Genomic DNA, 24380 nt, shown 5'->3' with positions numbered 1-24380 from the left:
CGGGAAGGAGGCTAAATAACGCCCCGAATTTAGGCTAAATTTTGGCGAGGAAAAACTGGCATGGCCATTTTCAAAGGGGTCCCTTGACCTCCGACCTCAACATATGTGAATGAAAATAGGTTCTATGGGTACCCACGAGTCTCCCCTTTACAGACATGCCCACTTTATGATACTAACATGCAGTTTTTGGCAAAAAAGAAAAAAAACATGCAGTTTTTTTAATGAAGTATAAGTCTGTTATTTCTGCCTATTCTAAAATGGTGTATTTGAATATTTCTACATACTGGGGTACCTAAATAGTCTTAGAATTACATAAAAAAAGGCTGGGACGCTTGTGGATCCAATGAGCTGAATTTGACCTCACTGTATAAAATGACCTGTGGTGACCTCTAGGATAATCACAGCCTCATGATGCTTTACAGCCACAAACTACAGACCAAGGGCATTCAGAGGATGGATGGCTTTCCTAGCTAGATTGACAATAAGGGTCTTTCTGAGCAGTTTATGCAACAGAAGTGCTCGCCATCCAATCGCTGAAAAATACAATTCCTGCAGAAATCCCCAAATGTTAAGAGTTTTTGACACCAAAATCACAGCATGACTTTTTCTGTGGTGTTCCTTAAGGTCTTGATGTCTTAATGTGGTATTTTGGAGGGATTATAGATAATTTGTATCACTCCTTGAGTGGTACAAAATTGTTAAATTTAGCACCAAATCTGTGTAACATATGGTATCAACCCAAAAATTGCTGCAACAACGTATGAGACATAATAGAGCATGGGAATGGCCATCATATACTTCGATCATAATGTTCTAAACTCTTATACACTTTTACAATTTATTTTAATTAATTCATTATTTAATTACTATTTGTAATGTTTATTTCTGATTCATGACTAGAACAATTTGACACACAGTGCTGAGCTGCATCTGAAATTAATCTTCAGGTTCATAGCTTTCAGATGATGCACACCCTAAAGTACCCCCTTAAAAAAGACAAAAATGGGTCTATTGTGGGTCTAAAAGAGTCTTCTTGACGTTTTTTTTCTCTCTTTTTTTTGCTTTGTGTTCATTGTTTTTGCTTCTATTGATGAATCATCTTTTGTTTTTTGTTCATTCATATTGAAAGCACTTTGTGGCTGCTCTGAAAAGTGAGATGCAAATAAAGATGATTCTTATTATTAATATAGAGCCTCTAGTCTACCCACATATTAACTAAAAAAGCCTTTTTCCATTATTGTTCTTCCATCCAGCCTCTAACTTGATTTCCTTATCATTTAGGAGTCCATGCGTCACTTCCATTTGAAAGATGGAGGAGCTCATTCAACTTTCATGATATGAATGGACATGACGATTGAGACACATCATTTCACCGGAAAATATCTAAACACCAACTATTTTTTTTTTTTTTGCCTGGTAGACATTCCAAGAAAAAAATAATGATTTCAAGGTCAGAAAGGGAACTATGCACCGTGCAGTGTTGAGCAGATGAAAAGCATGCTGAAATACAAATCATTAATTCACTCTGCAATGTCCTTCACGCGGTCATTATTTTCCTAGATGGCGAAAGACAAAGTACACGTGTAAGGTTTTGAATGTAAAGCTCATTATTGTGTTCCTCTGTGACATCAGAGGGCGTCTGCATTTCTAACGTGAAATAGAGCTCTTTGTTTTACATTCTGTATGCGAAGAAGCAAGGAGCCTATGTACACAACAATTTTTTTCTCCGTCATTTACACTGCTTAGGGTAACCCTGAGGCCAGATCTCTCCTCCTCCACACTATTTACTCTTCTAAGATTCCTCCACATAACTTCCAGAGATATCTGGTCCCTCCTACGTCCAATTTTCAGGGTCACCAGAGTGCTTCATTTACATATTCATGAATGTTGATTTCTCTCCTTAAGCAGTGGTTTTACAAATGTCCTTGCCACCTACTGTTGATCTAGAGTTGTTAGACACAAACCAGATACAAAATCCAAGGCTATGCTCATAACCACCAGATATTTTTCTGTCTCATGTCAACCAGTGCAGCTTATGAAGAGGACGGCTCGTGTTTCCCTGCAGCAGTCCTCTATGCTGCGGAATTACGAATGTAATATTTCACCACTGATCAGTATTTCCCAACCCATCTGTCAGTACAGATGTCTATCAGCTTGTAGCACAGTGAATAGGGAGCTTGTCTGTCCTTTCAACAAGCTGGACACAGGTGCACCAGAAAGACAAGCGCCCTGCTGAAGTGTCCTTGATCAAGATATTGAATCCCTACACCAGCAGGTCTGTGCAGCTTTAAATGACCTCTTGGCCACCCTGTGGAGGGGTGAAAATATGTTAATGTCAAATTTGGTCTTCTTGCGGTAGACTAGCTCTTATCTGTTTTTATTACACTTCTTTCAATATTTGTGGTGATGATGTGCAATATTACACAGCCGGACAGACACAGGGAAGCACAATCCCTGCCCAGTTATTTCAACACTATAGATTTGCTCTGGTGGCCCGAGAATTGAACTCTTGAGGGAAATTGTGTGTGCCCTTGGAAGTGAGGAATGAAAAGCACAATACAAACCATTTCCTAGACAACACATACATTCCATTGTTTTGTATATATTGGCGGGTCCGAAATCGCATAATATGCACTACATAGTAAATATGTTTACTCATTCGCCATACTTTTGTATGAATAAACACTAGTATGTATATTTTCGGATGCAGTTAGCAGTAATTTCCGTCGTCACTTCTAGAGCGCCTCCTTGCCGGTTGGAGACACGTAACCATGGTAACCTGTGACAACCTCATGTGACCAAATTATGATGTGTGAGATTCATAAAGTCTGAACTAATTCAAAAGTATATAATGCCTAGCAAAGAGAAATTTAAGCGATAATGATGTTACACAGCCGTCCGTCAACATCTGTTATGAACATCGTCATCACTACCACATTGCATTGTGACCAGCATTTGCATTGTGACCAGCATTTGCGTACTTCAATATTTCACAAGAAATAGTATGCAATTCACGTACTATTGGTTTCATACTAATATTTCAGCTGTAATAAAAAATCTCACACTTTTTTGGCGTACTAAATAGCAAGTTAGGATGAAATTTTGATGCACCATTATCTTATGAATGACACACAGTTGGATTGGTGTACAAAACAAAGACCAAAATTTAAAAAAAAAATTGAAAATGTCAGATATTATAAATGTGCATGGAACTGAAGGCAATCAGGAAAATTAATTAAAAACAACAGGAAATAGTAAAAGAGCTAAATTGCTTCAAAATCAAATGGAAAATTGATGTAAACAATGCTTACTTACTTAAATAGTAGGTATCCGTAAGTGTGCACAGTGGGAACAATGGTCTTATCATATATAATTTTTCCATCAAAGAGAGTATAGCAGCTGAATTGTAACTGATCTATTATAAGTGACAATTGATCTCGCTGTAATGTCGGTTAAAGGTCTTTTCTAAAGCTACATGACCTTAACACTTAGCATTTGATACTAAATCACAAGATCTTAATTGGACATTGGAGAGTGTTTCATGGTATTACAGACACGGCTCCTAATTCTCTCAGACAGACACTTCTCTGAAGCCTTTAGGCTTTTTCACATCCTTGTTAGCGCGGTTAGGAAATGAAATACGTTATGGTTCCATCCTAAGCAGTCCTTTTAAGCCAATTTAATTTTTACCCACATGCTCCCCACACCATGCCTCCTTTTTTATTATGCTGATGAAACAGGTGTAATCGCAGCACGAGTATTTTCTTGTAACCGACCCCAAGCTAGAGCCAATTACAGCAGAAAATCTCATACACATGAATGGGAAGATCATCCTTTTTCAGTGCAGTGCTCGCAAAACAGACATTTCTGACACACAGGGTTTCTCTGGGACGCTGACAATATGACGGTAATAATTTCTGACTCTCAGACAGCGTGCAGGCGCGATGCAGAGGAGCTTGATTGAATGAGGCTGATTATGCAGCAGCAGGTAATCTATCCTCATTACCACAGGCATCCCTCACATGGCCTTAGCTCCATAATTATTACGTGTATTTAATCCCCACTTTGAGTGCTCCACCCGAGTGTCCCCACAGTGCGTGGTGCTAAGTAGGTATAGGTGTGAAGGAGAGTACAGCGGAATCAAACGGAGAAAGATGAAATGGAACTCTTTTGCTCAGCAAAAGCTCGAGGGTTGTTTTTGATCTCCCCTCAGAGGCCTTAAAAAGAGTAATACATTTCCCACTCTGCTTGCCTTAAGGAAGCTCCAAAGTGACACGGCAGTGTTGTGGTGTCAAAATGGCTGTCCAGATTAGTTACATAAACCGTCACAACACCCATTCAACATTTGAAAAAGACACTGAAAATGACCAAAAAGAAACTTTCGTGATTGACTAAATTCCCCTCTCTCACCCACTGAGCCAAACAATACTCCGTGACGTCAGCATGAGATTATTTCCCTGACTGGTAATTAGCTTCCAACAGACTGACCATTCTATTTAATTTCTGATTAGAAATGAGTCCCTTAACTGCCACTTGGATTAATTAATTGATGTCACTTATTCGCGGCCTGATAATTTGGCCAATGGGCGGTTTAAGTATGGAAAATTGGCTTTTTTGCGAGAAACACTTTTTTGGTGTGAGAGAAAGTTACAACATATGGGCTCATGTGTGATATAATCTGGTGATACCCCAGAATTCAGCATGGCATCAATGTCATTTTTCTTTTTTTAGTTTGAGCTGTTTGTAATGTATTTATGCTATGGCATTTTAAGATTTGAATTATTGGGGAAATAAAATGCATTTTAGGGTGCAGTGGTTTGATACCACCCTGCGAAAAGAAAAAAATACATGATAACAAAAATGAACATAGCATGTTAAAATAAGTGCATTTCACTCCACCTGTTTTTATGAGCATTTTTTAATTTGAGTTTAAAAAATCCTGAGTGGAAACACTGGAAATAAAAAAACAAAAAAAAAAGTTTTAATGCTTGTTGGAGGTGGTGAAGTTGGTGTATCGATAAAAGCAAAATGTGACAAGGTGTGATGGAAACTTTAGTGTCTTTGTAATGCTGTTAATTATTCTGCTGTGGTTTAATGGCACCTGTCTGGAGAATCTTCTTAAAACCTCTGAATTTAACCCATCCGAAGCGTTTAGGAGCAGTGAGCTGCTGTAAAGCAACTTGGGGTTCAGTGTCTCGCTCAAGGACACTTCAGTATGCGAACAGGAGGAGCCAGGGATTGAGCCGCCAACCTTGTGATTAAAGGATGAACCTCTACCCGCTGAGCCACAGCCGCCCCAGGTCGATTAGCGCCACCAACTGTTTACCTCTAACTGGATGGAAACATCAGCTAATAGCATTACGTAAATGTCGGGGCTGCCTTAAGTCAGTGGCGAGCCTGCTTCTGATATGTCCTTGCGTAACAAGAGTTTTAAAGAGCCTAACTCCCAAGTCAAAACAAAATGTACTACATGGGTTATAAATAATTGCAACACAACTGGGCTCAGTTCACATTCAGTGCCGGAGGAAAAGGATGTCCCTTAAATCAAATTCATAAAAAAATCACATTAAGCATTAATATATTACAGTGATGTACTTGTCTGCCGGAGTTATTTGACTGAACTGAATTGAATTGAGCCCAGCCTTCAATGATGGGGACAGTACCTCTTGTCAGGCTTGGTGACAGTTGGCAGTTTGTCATCAATGAAGACTGAGTTGAGGGCCCGGTGTAGTCTCTGGAAAACAAGCAACAAATTAGCTGTCACATACTTAATGTAAATGATTTTGTATGTTTCTCTGCGATCATTTAGTTTTTTCTTGGGAACGTAAGAGAAAGAGAGAGAGAGAATAATAGAAACAAAATATATCACTGTCTAAATACATATGGACTGCATTACTAAGTACACTTTGCTGCAAATATCTCCAAACTAAATGTACAGAAACACATACTTGACTATTTTTACATTCTGTTATACTTAAACTCACTCACTTAAAAAATAGAAAACCTCTTATTGTGCTTATAATGTGGTTCTTTTGCCAACTCATGACCAAAAGGGTGCTTCACTGTGTTTATGCATGAGCGTATTTGTGTGCGAGTTCAGTACCTGGCTGGTGTGCAGCCAGTATTTGAAGCGTGGCTCCTTGACCCTCGGGATCACCAGCTTGTACACTATGTGTTCTGCTACTGTGGTCAGTAGAGATAAGGCCACGCCCACACACAGCATCACAAACAGGCCGGAGAAATGCTTGATACCCATCTGCAGCGTCTGGAGGGACACGGGGTTGGTAAGTGAGAGAGGTGGGCAGGGGAAGAAAGTGGCGGGATGGAAAGAAGGAAGAAGAAAACACAGAGAAGAAGACATCAGAGATGCATATCAATTGCTTCTGATGGAGGAGTAGTTTGTCTGAGAAATTCTATCTGGGAAGTACAATGTTAAAGTCTCTCAGGTTGTGCTGCATGGTGGTAAAACAGTCAGATAACAAGACAACTTAAACATCTATTTAATTATTGATCAAACCCTTTATCTTAAAAATCCCATGCTCTGTGTATGTGTCTTTTGCAAGCTCATACAATATGTACAGCCAACAACAAATTCTCACTCCAAACTCGTCAAATATGGAAGTGTGGTCAGTGGTGCTACGCTTCAAACTATGACACTCTCCAGGGTCAGATTTGCACTTTGGTTTTACACCTGTCAACTTTGTTACATGCATACACTGTCTTTTCAGAATAAATTTCCATTTACATGTGTCAATTTCCGCTCATTACATGCATACGTTGTCTTTTCAAAATAAACTTCCGTCTAAACATGTCAATTTCTGCTCGTTACATGCATACACCTTCTATTCAAAATACATTTCTCTTTTCCAGTGTCAATTTCCACTCGTTACAAGCATACACTGTCTTTTAAAAAAAACAACTTTCATTTGATCAATTTCCGCTCGTTACATGCGTACGCTGTCTTTTCAAAATAAGCTTCCATTTGCACGTATCGATTTCCGCTTGTTATATGCATATGTTGTCTTTTCAAAACAAGCTTCAATTTGCACGTTTCAGTTTCCACTTACTACATGCATACACTGTCTTTTCAGTATAAACTTGTGTCTGCACATGCAAATTTCTGCTGGTTACATCCTTACGTTGTCTTCTCAAAATAAACTTCTGTTTGCATGTCTCAATTTCAGCTCGTTACATGCATACACTGTCTTTTCAAAATAAACTTCCGTGTTTACAGAAAAAAAAAAAACTTGGGTAGGTTTAGGCAACAAAACTACTTGGTTAGGTTTAGGAAAAGATCGTCGCTAGGGTGAAAATAAGTACACTTGTTAAATAGCTAAGTAGGTTATGTCCGTGACGTAAGTTAAGTGCGCTACGTAACTTAAAATAAGTCAGTCTTGTCTTTTGGTCTGACACAGTATACGAACACCAGTCTCCTGGGTAAAAGTCCTGTATATTTTGACCCATTCATCCACCACGACCTCCCCCTTGCACAGACTTCTTGCTCTTTATACTACATTGTCTGACTTCCTATTTTACACGCGCCATAACTACGGCCACATAAAGTTGACGCGTATGGCCGCTGACCATGCTGCCGTATATTTGACAACATGGGAATGAGAACGGGCTGATGATCAAATGACACATCAATGACTGACATCTAATTGTCATTAAGTTAACCTATTTGATTACTTTTCTTATGTTATGTTGCTATTTGAAATCTACTGTCTTTTTTAGTTGTGTTCTGTGTTTTATGTTTGTATTGTAATACGGAAATTAATCGAGAACAATGCTAGAACAGCATGTGTATGTGTGAGCATCCTTATCTCACATAAGCAGATGTTGTATTCAGTTGTAGGCGTGGCAGTAGCTTTCGGTTTGTGTGTGCAAAATTGTTTCTCCAGCTAACACTTTAATGATAACATTAGAGTAATTGTATTTTTCTTTGCCATTATTTCCCATGAAATGACAAGTATTGATGTATTCACCACAGTCAGAAGTATATATATCCCATACTGTCTCTATTAAGTTTGGCCGACCTCCAAGGAGTCATTGGCTCTTTTCAAAATTCCATTAAAAACAGCTCGCATAGACAAAACGCTGCATTGACAAATATAATGCATCGTGCATTTTTTTTGCCCCCATAACTCGTCTTTATAACACCACAATCACTGCAGCTGCGGGTGTAAACGCTTTCTACAAAAAAAAGAAAAAAAAAAAAAAAGACTGCTAGGAGACTATTGCTCAGGATTGGCTTTCAACTCCGTTTTCACTCCTATCAGAAGTAAACAACACCAAAATGGAAAGTGGAAAAAGCGATAACTGAATAAGTAACAGCATGGTAAAGTCACTAGAGTGAAATGAAGCTGCAATGTGTACAATACTGAATTCATTATTGCCTTTCAAAGAGAAATGGTCATCTATAATAAGATGCAGGATATCACACTTCCCCCCCGCCCCTCACATCTTAATTGACACTCATTCCATTCTTAATGTGTCACTATGTGGGGAAACCGCTCAGAGATGCATCACCAGTCTGCAAGTGTGGCATCTCCTATTGTGATATCACACTTTTCTTAATTAAGCTGCCTGTTGCAGTTACTGCAGATGTGAATCTTTTTATTGCTGAGTATGGAACAGCTTGTGATACAGCAGCAGCTGCAATGATTGCATTATAAAGTCATGCCGGTATAAAAAAAAAAAAATAAAAAAAAAATACATGATGGATTAAATTCGTCATTGCAGTATTGTGACTTGGCGAGCTGGCTGTAATGAAATTGGGAGCGGGAGCCGATGATTCCTGGGAAGTCGGGCAATACAGACAGTAGTCGGCGTCACATCTGACTGCTGTGGACATTTACAACTTAGGAAACAAATAAAATATACAGTGGTATTATCCTTTAACAGCAAGACAAGCTTACTGAGGATACATGGCATTAATCTAATTTAATACTTAGCTTAAGTTATATTGCATCAACCCACTCCAACATTCCTCACAGTTAAGGGCTTTCTTGGATCAGCACATTTAAGCACATATTCTACCAATTTTTGGCAACACACACAACGCCTATCTCTTTTCACCGTATACAACCGTATAGAACAATGTTTTTTCAAAGTGATCTTTTAATTCACTTCTATATTTCATTGATTAGATGCTGCAAAAATCTTCAATAAAAGCGCATAACGCTCATAATCTTCATCCCTTTGATCACAATTTATTTCTCGGTAATGTAAGTAAAAGAGGTAAGCTTGGCCCTCTTAATGTTAGGTAATTGAATAATATGTCATTTATTGGTATTGATTTTATTACTTCAAATGGGATCGGATTCTTTGGGGGTGACAAAGAGCTGGACGGACGCCAGAGGGTTTGGCCGACATCGCCGAAGCCAATGCATCAGATTTTTCATCTTTTCAGAATCCCAGGCTTGCGGCTGGGGGTGTATAGCAGTCATTCATCGGAATAAAAGATTGCTAAAAAAAATGCTGAGCAGGACTAAACTGAGCCAGCCTTGTCAGTAATTCATATTGCTTATATCACAGGCATTTCCCTCTGATGCTGTCCAGTGATCATTTTGACGGATGCATACTCTCTATATACCTTGTTTTACAACAGTATCTATAATATGAGAACTAGAAGTGTGCACATGATTATCATACTGTGATTTCTGCACCGCGTGGTTGTATGTCAAATTAAATGGCTGGAGCAAAATACTGCAAGCATATTTCTCTGCTGTCAGCGTAGGCAGGTGGAGGCATGATGCTGCAAAACCGACTGTACCTGGGGCAATTTAAATGTCTGCAACTGTAGATAGCATCTGTAACACGTCTGGCTGTTACGCAGCGGGAAATGGTTCACTTCAGCGACTCTGAATCTGTTGCACTGCAGTGTGCTACTTCTGCTACTCATACGAGACTCAGAAGACGGTCATTATGTATTAGGTGTTTATGTAATGCTGTCATTCAAAGGCACACGCTGTGAGTGCTTCTTAATTAGACATCATAATGAGCAAGGGTTATATGCTTTTGCACGCAGAAGTGTCTCAGAGTATAGCTGAGAAAAATAAATAATACAGAAGAAAATTACAAATGCGGGGAAGAAGATGGGGCAGAGGAGGGACATGAACTCCTTTTTTTGAAGAGGTGAGTTTTCAATTCATGCTTGATAATAGGGAGTGTGCAGTTGGCACCGAGCTAGGAGACACTTCTGGGGATTCCAGAGTCACATCTGGGCGGAGAGACGGCCAGGCTGCTAAGAGAGCTAAGTGCTCGGTAATAGCAGAACAGAATGGACCACGGGGCCCGGGCTGTTTGGGACTGAAGTTATGGTGACACAGCTCGGTTAGCAGCTGGAGGGTCAGGGGCCGGGGTCTGAATTAGTGAAAATCAATTACTGTACATGGAGGTAGTGCAGGGGAAGTGTTCTGACAGCCAGGAAAATGGTGAAATAAGGGGAGGTCTTGGTAAGGACAAAAAAACTTCTAGTGACAAGAAAGCTACTTCAGTTCTGAGTCTAATGTTCTTTGTTTTTTTATTTTCTAATAAAGTACATAAAGAAAAATTGTTTTGCAATTTGCAATTGTGTTGAAACATCCTAACGTCAAGCGTGCTGCGCTCGCTGTTCTTGTTCTTGCTGCTTCTTGTTTATTTGCGGATTGCAAACCAACGTTAAAGGTGCATACCACCGCCAACTGCATCGGAATGTGTGGATGCTGTGCTTGTATAGTCAATGAAAGCAATTTGGTTTCGTATTATCAGCCGACAATTGATCAGCTATAATTTCATTATCGGAATAATAATAATATAATATAATTTCCCCATTTTCGGCCGATAATTTATTGGGCCTGATATATATTGTGCATCCCTATTTCATGTTTTATGACAATAAGTCTCTTTTTCCACAGGGTGCTATTAGTTACATTTTACCACTTTATACATTTATAATTATGAGACCAAACAGAAAGGTAGTGGGTTGGTTTTGTTATGAGCGACCCTTTTCACGTTATGAATAGCCATTTGATCCAGTGTTAATAGACAAATATTGATTAGTGCAGCTTTAAAATGTTTTTTTTTGGGGTCTTTAGTATGCTTGCCCAACACTAAAAACCTATGATATCAACTGAAACACCCCTTTATATTTTAACCATATACAAGGGTGGTGATAGCAGCATACAATATGTCAAAACCCAACATCTATTTAAATGTCTCCATCATACCAAACAATACATTTACTGCTGTTGTATATACCAGATGGTTCTGTTCCTACCTCAGTCACAGCGAAGCTGCGCTTCCCGCAGGGCACAACCTTGTACCATTTGTCATGCAGCGTGTCCATGAAGCCATCTGACTTGTACTGACTAACAAGCTCTGAGATGTTGGAGGTGAGCGGAGAGTTCTGAGGGAGGCCGATGCCATAGCCTGCCAATGGACACAAACAAACACACAATGCAATTATTTCTCTGTCATAATAGCAATATCATTTTAAGGGGAGACCTCAGGTGAACATGGGTAAAGATTTTAACTAATATATTTCACCATGAAACTTCCCCACTTGATTACCTACATTAAGGCGATTATATTTTTTTGTATTAAAAAACATTTTCTAAAATTGTATGTTAATAAACATATGTTAATAATAAATATGCAAATGAAGCATTATCTAACTAAATATGTGTTGATTTTCATAGCAGAACTGAACATTGAATAAAGCCAAGTTCAAAATTATTATTTCATTTTGTTGACATATTAGAGTCAAATGTTTTTTAACAGTGGGAGTTTTAGACATCTGTTTTTATTACTCCATAAAACAGTTGTAAAAATATATCCATTTTCATGTTTTCAGGGATAAAATGTTCTATTAATTAGGCTATAAATGATATATGAACAAACCCCTCTGTAAAAACCTTCAGAATATAGATAGGAATGAAACTGGAAAGCTTAGAGTATGTAAGTGCTATTGAAGTGGAGATTTCTGACTCAGAGTATGAGGAAAACCAAATTTTGAGAAAAAGGCCTTTAAAGATATGTATTGTAAAATCCCCAGCCCTATCTCCTAAAAATTATGCTCCCATAAAACAAAACTGCATGGTGAATTATGCTCCGAGGGAAACATGTTGTTGCAGATTATGTAATACGTTTCCCTTGAAGAATAATTCAGAATGTAGGTTAGTTGTATGGGAACATCATTTAAGACATTGTTTTTTGTATTACAAGTTTTCTGAAATTGTATGTTTGAATATGGAAATGAGACATTATCTAATTCTAACGTTTGGTGAATTTAGGAGAAATATACAGACACAAATATACAAAATTAAGTAAATTAATCACCTAAAAGTGTATTTTGGATGTTTTATTTCTAGTCTGATAAAAAAACATGTTATGGAAGCCAAGTAGCCCAAAATCTCAAAATTGACCAGTGCATGAAAAATTATTTGTTTTGCTCCCTCGCCTTAACTTCACCTCTATATGCTCTCATTATATCATTTCACCGAAAAAGGAAAATAACAGCTGATCAGAAATAAGGGAGTCTTGGCAAATTTGTAACAGTTCTTATCAGAAAGCACCATTGCCACTCTAAAACAAAGCAGGTAGTTAATATTGTAAGTAAATCTCAGAATTTCTTAGCATGCCAGGAAAGGGTGACAACATCAGCAACAGCCAATTACAGAAGTAGCTCGCCTTGGTAGGAAGTACACTGATTGATTGGTATTGTATCCTGAAGGCTTAAGGATGCATTAAGTAATTAACAACAACACTGGAATCTGGGACTGTGGTGGCCTGTAATGGAAGCAAGCACCATGGGAGTGTCTTCACAGTGGGAGGAAGGAGCTTGCTAAATGGACCAGAGATTAACAGAAGAGGATCTAAGCTGTTGAAAGCAAGACGATTAACTGCTGTGCAAATGTTGAGTGATTGATATTGTTAAATTCCAGGCTGTCCTAAAATGCTCATGGTCAATTTGTCTGCAGCCAAGCAGAAAGGCCTGTTAAAAACAAAACACAGTTGTGAATACTGTTGTGATGCCAGATATCGGACTACTGTTTTCCAGTACTAACAAAAAATGGAATTTAAAATGTTGTTAATCGACCAATACCCTGATCAAAAAGATGGACACATATAAGTATTATTTTGTGTCCTACAGGTTTTGGGAGTAACAGATTACATGGAACAGCATTATTCGGATACAAAACACAGTAACAGTATTCCGTTAACAGGTACAGAACAAAAAGACGTAATCAGATAACCGATACATAGTAAAATGAAGATTATTAGCAGGATTAAAATGTTTGAATACATTTTAAAATAAAGAATGATAGGTCTCCTAAAAGTACATTCCCATACAACAAAACTGCATGTGAATTACGTTTCGAGGGAAACCGATTTTATTGTGGATTACGTTTGTTTTTGACGTATTACAAATCCGTTTGCCAAACCATGATGTTTTTTTTTCACTAAACCTAACCAAGTAGCTGTGCTGCCTAAACCTAATGAATTTGTTTTGTTGCATTTTTTTTGTTTTGTTTCAATTTATAATGTTAACCATAAGCTTAAAACTGTTTAAAAGTGTGACCGTAATTCAGGAGAAAATATGTTTCCCCCGAAACGGAATTAAGAAAGCAATGTTTAGTTGTATGGGAATCTAATTTTGTATGAGACAGGGTTGATTTTTTTAACAAGTAATTAGTAATTGTATCAGAATTCATTAAAGTAACCCTCCCAACCATAAATAAATAGTAATGTGTCTTCCATGCATTACCTTCTATAGCAAAGGGTTTCCCGACTGTTAGTGTTTTACAGTCGGCATCTATGGAGACCTCATAGTCCAGCAGAGCTTTGTCCATGATGAATGCATCCAGTCTCTGAGGGTCAGCCCTGTAAACACACAGAAAGTAAATATACTGGAAGTGCAATGCAAGTGCAGATGTAGCAAAAGGATGTCACACTTTTTCGTGTGCGTTGAGCTAACGTGCTGACGGGTTCAGCGTTAATATATAACAAACTAACAGCAGTCATCTAACACAACATGTTGTGTTAATTAAACATTTTGGTGCAACACAAGCACGCACTCAGTCATTCCACAAGAGATAAGAGAGTTGACCAAAATTATGCCCTTTAGTTTCATGACTATCTGATCAGTGGCATTTGAGATGTTTTTGACGGATGGCTGGACAGGCAAACAGATAGATGGACTGAGACTGATCTGTAGTCACTCTCCCAAATTCAGTGTAGTGACAGATGTAACCATAGCACTGAGAAAAAACGTCTTCTGCGATTGACATTTCAAAGCAACCCTCTGGCAAATTAACCTTTAAAACCTTCTGAGACGCAATCTTAAATGACTCCAAACTCCTGCTCTGCTTCTCTGAGGATTATTTTCTCAGTTTTGTCCTCATGTCACACCTATGACCATACATAGTGAGTGTAAGTTTGTTTTTTGTCAGTCTGTTTTGGTAGGTCTTGGATGGCTTCTGCTCAAGCCTCAAAATATGACGAGTACGGACGAGAACACGTCGTTATATAGCCCTTCAGATGGCCGTCTAACACTAAATATGGGGTCTAAATGATTAAAAAAACTTCTCTCAACCTTTTGCCACTGGTTTTCCAATACTTTTACTGGCCATATGTCAGTGAAATGTCTGCCAGTTTCTGCCAATTTACTCACATTCCTCACTCCAAGTCTGTTACACAGAGGTGAGGTATTAATTCACAACACTCTCAGCGAGGCTTTTACAAATCAACTCTTTACTGACAGGTACGGCCTACTGGGATACAAACGCTGCAAAGCCTTTTTCAAGATATTCCCTTTATTTTTTCTGCTTGTTATCAAGGACAGTGTTTGCAGTCCTCTGCTAAATTCTACCCAAAAGCTGGCTGTTCGTTATTACAGGTTGAATTAGGTTGCAGCTTGCATCCTTGGTCTTTCCAATATAGTACAGTATTAATGTTATGTATTTTATCAGAGCACTACCTTGACAGCAATCAATTAATATCCAGTATGATTAAAACATGATGCCTCCCTGCATCATCTTCCTGCAGTAACGCTTGTAAAAGTATGCATTTGCATCCAGACGGCATCAATGGAAAAGCTGCACTATAGTGACAGGGCATATTTCTGTGGTGTGGCTGTACTTATTAGAAAGTGATGTGCGACACAGCAGTTCCATTCATTTTGAATCTCTGCGGTAGATCAGGGAAAAGTCTTCAGATTGCAAGGTAAGGCCTGTTAGCACCTAGGTTAAAAAGACTCTCTAATAAATTGCTCTGTTTCAGGTGTGAGCTCATGTTATGTTAGACTGTATTAAGGCATGTAAAAGCAGTATTTCCGATATCGCTGCCGCTTTAATAAGCAAGCCAAAATAGGGCAAGACGGTTGTCTGGTGGCTCATAATGCTCCAGTCAGTGCACTTTCTCACAAATGCTCTAATTATATAGCAGACAGGCTGGAATTGCTGTGGTGAGACATGTTCATTAAGCTGAAACACTATGGGTGCATAGTGTCCAGGGATGAAAAACAAGAGAACTGCAAACAGACCTCTACATTTCCACAAGTAATGGTGTTGCAGTCATTAGAGTGTATGGACTTTTACTACTTGTCACAGTGGTGAGGGAGAATGGCAACAGGGGAAGAAGCCAAACGTGGTGCAGCAAGTCCAAAAATAAGTGACTGAGAGCTGATGAGGGGAAAAGTGGAAACAGGTGGGAGAGTAAGAGGGGGAAGTAACTGCAGGTCTGATGAAGGAAGTGGGAACAGGTGTGTAGATCGGTGGGGCAGTCAGGTGATGGGGAAAGGAGGGAAAACAAAGAGTATAAAAGCAAAGAGTAGAAACTTTTTTTGACAATGGCTGCTAGATGGTACTGCGGTAGCGATGGCGCCATTTTGGACAGAAAATGCCAATGAGTTAATTGCCATGAATGTATAAAGACACGTCTGTAAATCAGAGGATAATTTTTTTTTTTTTAGAAAATCAAATTCCCAGTATGAGTTAATTTCCTCGGCATAATGAACATGCAATCAGACCCACAGGAAATCATAGCTTCCTGCTAGCTGTAATAATGGATATATTGGCTGTAATTCATTACTTTTATTATCTTATAAGACACCCATGGGCTGTACGCTGTAAGCCTGTACTGTGGTGGATGTATTAACGTCTCTCTTCCCAAACAACTTACTATCGATCAGTAACTAGAAGTGCTAGTAGCATGAAATAAACAGAATCGAATGTAGTTATAGGCTATTTAACACACAGGGCAAAAGCACAGGGCACAATCTCTTCTACATGCATGGTCTGTGGTCTATTAGATATCGATTTTGGAAAACTTTCACATGAAAAAAGTTAGACTTCCATTCATGTCCATTTCTCACTTTATGCTCCTCTGGGAAGAGGCCAGGCAAAAAGTTCAATAAATAAGTAAGTAAATAGTTGTAATAGTATGCATAATTATGATATTTTTTATTGTTCAACACAGGCCATTTTGGTAGAGACATTACAATTATGGCAATAGGATAGAAATAATTGTCTTTTACTTTTGTAAGGCACTTTTACTGGCATCTGGTAGTCGTTTTCAGTCCAAAATTGCGGAAGCATAGCTCTGCTGCTGGGCGCTGACGTTGCAATGGAACAAGCAATTGACTTTCACTTCTTCGCAATATACGTTCTTTGGGGAAAGTCCGAGGGCAATTGGTGGATGGATGGAAATTCCATGTAAGGGCAGAGAGCCAGACTGTGACACTATTATAATAATAATAAAACATTAAAAATATGATCATTGGTCATGATTCAAAGTACAATCCAAAAAGGCAGTTGAAGAAAACTGAAAAATTCTTCTGTAACTTTTGACCCTTTTGACATTAGACTTTGAGTCTATATTGTGGGTCCAGATGAATCTATCCATATAAGCCATGCCCATCTGTGTCTAGACTGATTTTCTGCCATTTTGAATTGTGTCCAAATCAGATTTTTTGATATTCCTCTTACAAATTTTGAGCAATCGTCACCAAATTTGGTACAGAACATCTTTGGACCAAGCAAGAAAAATTCACACTTTTGGATTGTTGATGTTCCATACAGTTTCGCTATAGCTAGTCCTCAAAGTCAAATGCTGTGGGCAGTGCTTATATTACAAAATGTCATATCTCCTGAATGCTTTGTGCTATTGCAACCACATTTGGTGTGTAGATATGGTGTCTGAGTGACCGTGGCAAGTTTGGTGCCAATAAGTGGTACTGTAACAGCATCATTTAACCATAAAGGAAGCATTCTCTGTCTGTCTCTCTGTCTGTGTATGTATTGTATGTTTGACTGCCCTTTGCATAACCTCACACTTGGCGGGTACAAACAGCCAGTTCTCGACAGCGCTGCAAGCAGAACTTCTGGGGGCCATGCAATCGGCTCGTTCCAGACTGGCACACGCTCCGAAGGGGCACTGCACTAGTATTATATGATTATGTAAATGATAACTAATGCCTGGTCACTTTGGGAGTAAACCCTAAGCACACTGCGGCACACTTGTATGCTGTCTTGTTCCCAGTTGTAATTTTCTAAAGATGACATTTTCCCTTGTACCCTCTAATCAGCATTTTACAAGCTCAGTAAAAAAAAAAAAAAAAAAAAATCTTGTTTCATCCATTCAAATTGTGTCCTACCCAGCCTAGGCTTGCATTCAGCTGCCTTTTCTCACTATATTCTGCTTTGCTCCACGGGGATGCCAGTTGAATGTCGAAGCAGCTTAGGATGACAGCAATGGCAGGGTAAAGAGGAGGGTGAGATCTGAATGCAAACAGGCGGGCTTGTGGTGGGGAATGACAGATTTATTTTTTGTTCTTCAAATTTTGATTTTCCTTGGACACGTAACTCCCATTTCTGTTTTGCTTTTCAAAGATGATTCAGTTTTGTTTTTTTTTCCGTGTGTGTAAGATTTTTTTCAGGGAATGATGACAGCAAGAGATAACTATCAGAGGACAGATGGCAGTGATACCACGGTCAGTGATGACTCTACCATGAATGTACAGTGTGCATTTGGACTGTACAGTACATATAACGCTGTCATACTTGAGATTACGTATGCCATCTGGTGTTGCCGGGACGTTGTATCTTCTCATGTACTCATGCATCTCAGGGAAACTCTTCTTGAGGTAGTCCTCTGCGCTGCTTTCTCTCACTGTGGCAAATCGGAATCCCTGAGAGGGATGGTGCAACTGCAGGAAAGAAGAAATACATCCAGATGTTACCCTTAGAATGCCTTCAGAATGCATTGATATTGATTTATATTGATATTTTTCACTCTAGTCTGTTGTTTCTCTTTTCTTCAGTTGACATTTTTTAATTCTCAGATGCAGAAGGAGAGCTCCTGTGAAACTCTATACTGATTTGTTTCTTTTCTTTTCTTTTCTGACTCTCAGTATCCCTGCACTCTTGTGATCCAGAGAGTTGGTGCGTTGACAAAAAGCATTGATTGCCTTGCGCCAATTGCCCTTACAAAAGGTGGTTTAATTAAATAATCTATTTGCTGACTTCACAATACAGGCTCTTCTAAAATGTAGTTTAGTTACCTAATCCTCCGGTCTGCAGTTTTATTTTTAGGTGTACATCAGGGACATTTTTTAAGAGAGACAGTCCACAACAGCCTGAACATGAACAAACAAATGAAACCTAGTTTCAAACCTTAAATGAAAAAAAAAATCTGCAAAAATACCTTAAATCTTTGAACAAAAATGTCTTAATTTTAATTTGAATTGATAAAGTAAAAAGCAAAGAAAAATGTATATTGTCTTTTGATTAAATTACAGCCGCTGAAAACATATTTCAGCGTAGGAAATATTCATAATAACTAAATACGGAAGTTAAAAAAATATATATCTTCCCATATTTTCTTCTATTTATTACAAATTTCACACTCAAAAAACTCAGGTTTTATCAGATTTGACTGTCAGTGACCAAAAAAGCCAATCTGTCATCATATTCTGATTCAAAATGTTGCTGAATCCTGATTGGTGCAAGGAAGTTCATGACATCATCCATTTTAAACCAGTGAGGAAAAAAAGCTCAAACACTTTAAACGTCAACTTATGAATCAGCAGTTATTTGCAGTGTTGCGCATTTCCGTACCTTTGGGTCATGTATCCCTGACAGTTGTTCGTAGGTCTTCTCCCCGACCATGACGGCAGCTAAGTTAGCAGTGTAGGTGGACAGACAGAACAGACAGAAGATGGCCCAGAGGTTCATCAGCAGGCGGCCGGTCCAGCACTTTGGCGGCTTGATGGCAACCGTTCTACCGAAGAGGATGGCGTAGCACACGTTGAGCGCAGAGGAGAAGGAGAACACCCGGTCGCGGTTGCGTCCACGTGGCGTCATACCAAACGGGCTGTGCCACTCGTACAGGGTGAGGAAGACGGCGGTGACGTGGAGGGAGACAAAGATGCCGAGCCACATGGACCAGTGGAGAGGCCACATGAAGGCACCGATGGGTGCAGCTGTGTCGCGAGTACGAACCTGAGCATTGGGGTTCGGGGGGGACACAGAAAAAACTTTCATAACTGATGTAATTTGCTTTTGACAGGCTCAAAGTAAACTCGCATTGTGTCGTCTTTTTCTGACATGTCATGATGATTTACTAGGGTTAGGACTGGAAAATCAAAAACAGGTGTGGATAGAAATCGGAGAGTATGTATGTCTGCACCTTTTTGATCTGTTTTATGCCACAGCTGTTTCAGTGTGTTGGGTTATTTACTCATCAGAAACTCAGTAAATGATTATACATAGGCTTGTTTGACCAATTTGAGCTAGGAACTGAAACAAGTCTCACAAAAAGTCACACCATGATGAAATGGGAAGGAATAATTTGATTGATTTAATTGGGAGTGGGCTAAATAGGACAGCCCGTTCTCATTCCCAGGGCGTCAAATACCGAGGCTTTGTCACGGTAGTCGACGTTCGATGCCGGCCTTTAGCGGTGATAGGAGACACACCGGGTTTTCCATTAAATACAATGTAAACCAATCTACAGCAACAGTTAACGCACAGGGAAAGCACTGTGGTGGTGACATATTATAAAGAGCAATACAGGGCTTTCATCCAGGACACCGCTGTTTGTGTCCCGTGTGTTACGTTTCACTTTCACTTTACAATCAGCGGTTCGTTCGTGTCAACATCAAGTCACATTTGCACTCTAAAAACGTAGTAATTCTAAGCCCAACTATATTTCTTCCTAAACCTAACTATAGTAGTTTTGTTGCCTAATCCTATGCAAGTGTTTTTGTTTAATTCACAAAATTAAGCATGTGTTTACTGTGACCGAAAAGTGATGCGGAGGGGTGCGATGATTTGGGATGAGAATGTGTTGGATAGGAAGAATGTTTCAATCCCCCCTCGTAACCTTTTTCTACAAATACATATAAAACTGTTCACACAGTGAAGCTACAAATTCAGAAGTCTAGCATTAAGAGGACAAAAAATTGTTTCATAATCCAACGGTGAAGTGTTATCAAATGCATCTACTGGTAAAGTTGCTGTTTGAGTTGTGTAGGAGAGAGATACTTACAGTAAAATACAGATAATAGAAGGGACAGTTAATGTAAATAAACCACCGTAGTGGCATCTTCCCTATGCCTGTGCAGACATGTGAGACTAGGTATGGTAATTGTAGTAATAGGGTCACCCACAAAGTTGTGCACTCACCAGTCTAGCCCCATATGGGGAATTGCATTAGAATCCAATAATCTATAGGGCTTGCAGTAATAAAACTCTGCCATATTGATACTGACCAGCAGCATACCAAGCAGAGAGAGTTGAGGCAAGGTCATTGACAGAGAGCGGAGAAGCATGCAACTACAAATAACAGAAGAGAGATATATAAAAAGTGTTTGGGGAAAAAGTGAAAAATCGGTATGAAATAAAGAAGTGTAAGAGAGCAGTACTGACCAGAATTCCCAGGCTGGTGGAGAAGAAGGGCGAGGTGAAGTCAATGACTTGGCTTCTGGCCGAATTAATGCTAAAAGATGTCACTGCCAGGTGGGCAGCGCCGGTGAGCAGATCACCCACCAATCCTGTCCAGCGACCATTCTTGAACCCCCCGTATTTTCCATCGCCTACAATATAGAGGTCAAAAGTGAAGCCCATGTCCTCTGCAAGCTTCTCCAGCAGGTCTATGCAGTAACCATAACAGCACTTCTTCAGGTCCGTGGGAACAGATCCGTTGCGTCCTGAGAGGTTCTTGAAAAACCCTTTCAAAAGCGAAGAGTCATTGGTGAGCGGGTCGAGGCACAGCTGGCCCGCGGGACACATCCCGTCCGAGTCCACCTCTCGGGTGAATACAAACGGGTGCTCCACCAGCGTCACCACCCGCATGTGCAGCCGCGTGGATCGGCGCCAGTCTCCTCCGCCCCCGGATCCCTGATGGCTTGGCCAGGCCCGCTGGTCCATCAGAACTTCCCCCCTGCGCCAGCGTCCCAGGCGGGTCCAGGTTGGCTGGCCTAGAGGGTCCAGCTGGAGGGACCAGATGTAGTGATGGGCCTCTGAGATGACATTCTGGCTGTTAGTGTCTCTGGATATAAGACCGCTCTGGCCCTCAAATGATGTGCTGGATAGAAATCTGAGGGGAATGTGGGGAGAGAGAGAGAGAGAGAAAAAGAAAGAAATGGGGGAGTGTGGTGTTAGGAGGATAACAAAAGAGTTAGAGGACAAAAGATAATTTACACCTACTACGATGTGAAAGAAAAACTTAAAAACAACACGTTCTAACACATAAAACTTATTGAAATATCACGTTTTGAACAAAAAAAAAAGCTTATTTAGGTTTAGGCAACAAATCCATTGGGTTAAAGGGACTGTTTGTGACTTCTTACACGTATAAATCAATCGGGGTCGGTGTCCCATGCGTGTGGCTACGCTGTTCAGACTCAGACTTCAACACAAACTACAATGTTACAGTGTAACAACTACAAAGTTATATCTAGTGAAGCCCGTCTTGCAAAACAGTGTTGGACGCGGGGGAGACCGTAGCTTTGGTCTCCAGGGTCTCTGCTCCTCTGCCTAACTGCCTGCCTTCACTCACAGCTCGCTCCACCTCACGTGCATGTGCGCACACTACACACTGCAGAAGAGTTAGTTTAGCTCTGAGAATATCTAGTGAATGTACAGTGGACGTTTGTGCAGAAATAAATGATGCAGCTCCTCCAGACCAACAGAGGTTTCCCGTGTCTTGTGAAGAGACGGGGCTCTGCAGCAAGTTACGTTATCGTCTCCGACCGGGTGCCGGTGTCTCCCTCCGACCGCGGTTGGGAGGCTGAAGCAGGAAAAGCCAACACTAGGATCAGCAGTGATTCATGGAGAGACCTTCATCTGGTCAGCTAACGTTACTGCCAAGCAGGTGAAATATAGTGTGTTATTGTGTTTTTTTGGCCATGTGTCGCCTCACTGTTTTGAGCGATGCTCGTTCATGACTATGTAGAGCGAGCACAAGCGCGAACCCGACGCTGACTTTCATTGACTTAACGGCCACAGGTGTCACTGTTAACAAGCAATTCTGATTCTTACAAACAGTCCCTTTAAAAAAGATTGTGTTTTGTCTTAAAATAATTATATTTGAATAGTGAAACTTAAGGTTGTGAACACAAAGACAACTACACATTGTTGGTTTCCCACGGGAGGCAAACCTCGGTCTCCTGTGTGAATGCCCTGTCTTTTGTGGCTCATCCATCACCACCAACCTCAAACCTATATTGAGTATCATGCCGTTTATACTACAGCACCTGACTTTTGCTCCTGTCATAATTACTACAGTCACTAGAGGTTGCTGTCGTCTGCCTTAATTACTTCTTTCAGTGATCATCCGTGTGAATAGATGATAAAACCTATTGGCAGGCCCCTTCTGACCCACATCTTTGAGGCTTGATAACGCCCTTTTAATGACCTGATAACAATCTAACCAGCTGCTAAAGAAAGACCAAAGATTGTTGATTGAAAAGAAAACACCTTGGTTAATATTAGGGAACAATCGTGGTTCATGGTTAAAAGAAGAATTATTTTAATTAAAGTTACTGAAATATTGTGGTCACAGGTTAAAAAGAAAAACTAACATCCGTTGGAAGTAAATGAGAAAAGAACAGTCTCCCTTGTCAAAGCCACATGCTTTGTTGACTCATCGACCCACCGCGGCCTGCTCCCTGAGAGGCTTTGCTGTGCTGTGACAACATCACGCCACACTACTTCTGACTTTTGTACACGTAGAAATGTGTCGCTGCAGGCATTAAAGCAAACGACCAATGCTGCAGGCTTTTCTGGTAAAGACAAGAGAAAAAAGTGATCACAACTACCCAACAGGGATGTACAGGGATATGATGTCTATATTCAAAATCTGCAGACTTGAAATAGAAAAAAAGTAAGTACCAATACTCTTATTCAATATGTCTTTAAGCATGCTATACTGTGTCAGTCATAATCAGCTGTGGTTTTATTGCTATTATTATACTTGGGCTATGCATCTTCTATAGTAGGCCTATAATACTCCAATAATATTCCAACTGTAACACAATAGGGCTAAGGTGGTGTGTTTGTATATTTACTCATAGTGTTAATAGTTAAAGTTCTTTCCTGTGTTATTTGTAGCCTATAGTAGGGTATCATTCAGGTCCCAGTCAGGATGCTCCTTCATATTATGCAGCAGGATAAAGAGACACATTCTGAATTTCCACAGTGATTAGATACTAGGATATATTTTGACTTAAAATGATGCAATTTTTCATCATTTTGGACCACTGTTATTACTAGTTAAATGGTTATTTTATTATTAACAAATATCACCGCATTTATCTGAACATTTCATTCTTCTGAAAATGTTTGCCCTTAAAGAACAGATTCAGAAAACTTTTAAATACTGTTTCATTCATTATATTTGTTCACAAATAAAGAAAAAGTTATGAGGAACTGTTCGCTAATTGTTTCACATAAAGGATGTGGATATGGTATTGAATATTACAGCAAACTCGTTCTCAACCCCCCTCCCTCGTGCCGTGCGTCGGCTCGTCCAGATGCTCCCCACAAGTTCATACGGCCAAAAACGCTGGCGCTGTGCCGCTATGAATCGGCATTATGAATCTCCCAAAAAACACGATATGGAGAGGGCAGAAAAGAGTACCGGCAGCTTGTGAGAAGTGCACAAGAAAAAGTCACGGTACACCAAGGAGTAAAATGTAGTGGAGTGATGGTACTGCGCACCGGTGAGTACCGGCCCACTTCGAACACTGCCGTACTCAAGTTCAAGACCCTTAGAATAAATAATTTTGTCTTGTATCAATGCAGCATATCTTCTTTATGCATGGAGAAAGCTAACAAGTTAAGTTAACTGCAAGACTCACAGTTGCTAAAGAAGTTTTCTGCTGGCTTGCCTTT

The 24380-nt window shown here is 39.8% G+C and overlaps 1 protein-coding gene across 1 annotated transcript in view; it reads right to left on the bottom strand.

Moving 5' to 3' along the window:
• Positions 1-24380, bottom strand: part of grin3a (glutamate receptor, ionotropic, N-methyl-D-aspartate 3A) — a 58864-nt gene that overhangs the window by 5714 nt on the left and 28770 nt on the right. The window contains exons 3-9 of the mRNA XM_037753678.1: positions 20913-21582; positions 19101-19484; positions 18045-18190; positions 13751-13866; positions 11261-11412; positions 6104-6265; positions 5664-5734 (exon numbers count right to left, since the gene is read on the bottom strand). Of these exons, the coding sequence (XP_037609606.1) occupies positions 5664-5734; positions 6104-6265; positions 11261-11412; positions 13751-13866; positions 18045-18190; positions 19101-19484; positions 20913-21582 (1701 nt within the window). The remainder of the gene's footprint in view (positions 1-5663; positions 5735-6103; positions 6266-11260; positions 11413-13750; positions 13867-18044; positions 18191-19100; positions 19485-20912; positions 21583-24380) is intronic.

The sequence above is a fragment of the Sebastes umbrosus genome, chromosome 19 (genome assembly GCF_015220745.1).
Source record: "Sebastes umbrosus isolate fSebUmb1 chromosome 19, fSebUmb1.pri, whole genome shotgun sequence".
NCBI lineage: Eukaryota > Metazoa > Chordata > Actinopteri > Perciformes > Sebastidae > Sebastes > Sebastes umbrosus.
The sequence above is the reverse complement of the archived record's forward strand: the minus strand, read 5'-3'. Positions and strand labels throughout refer to the sequence as shown.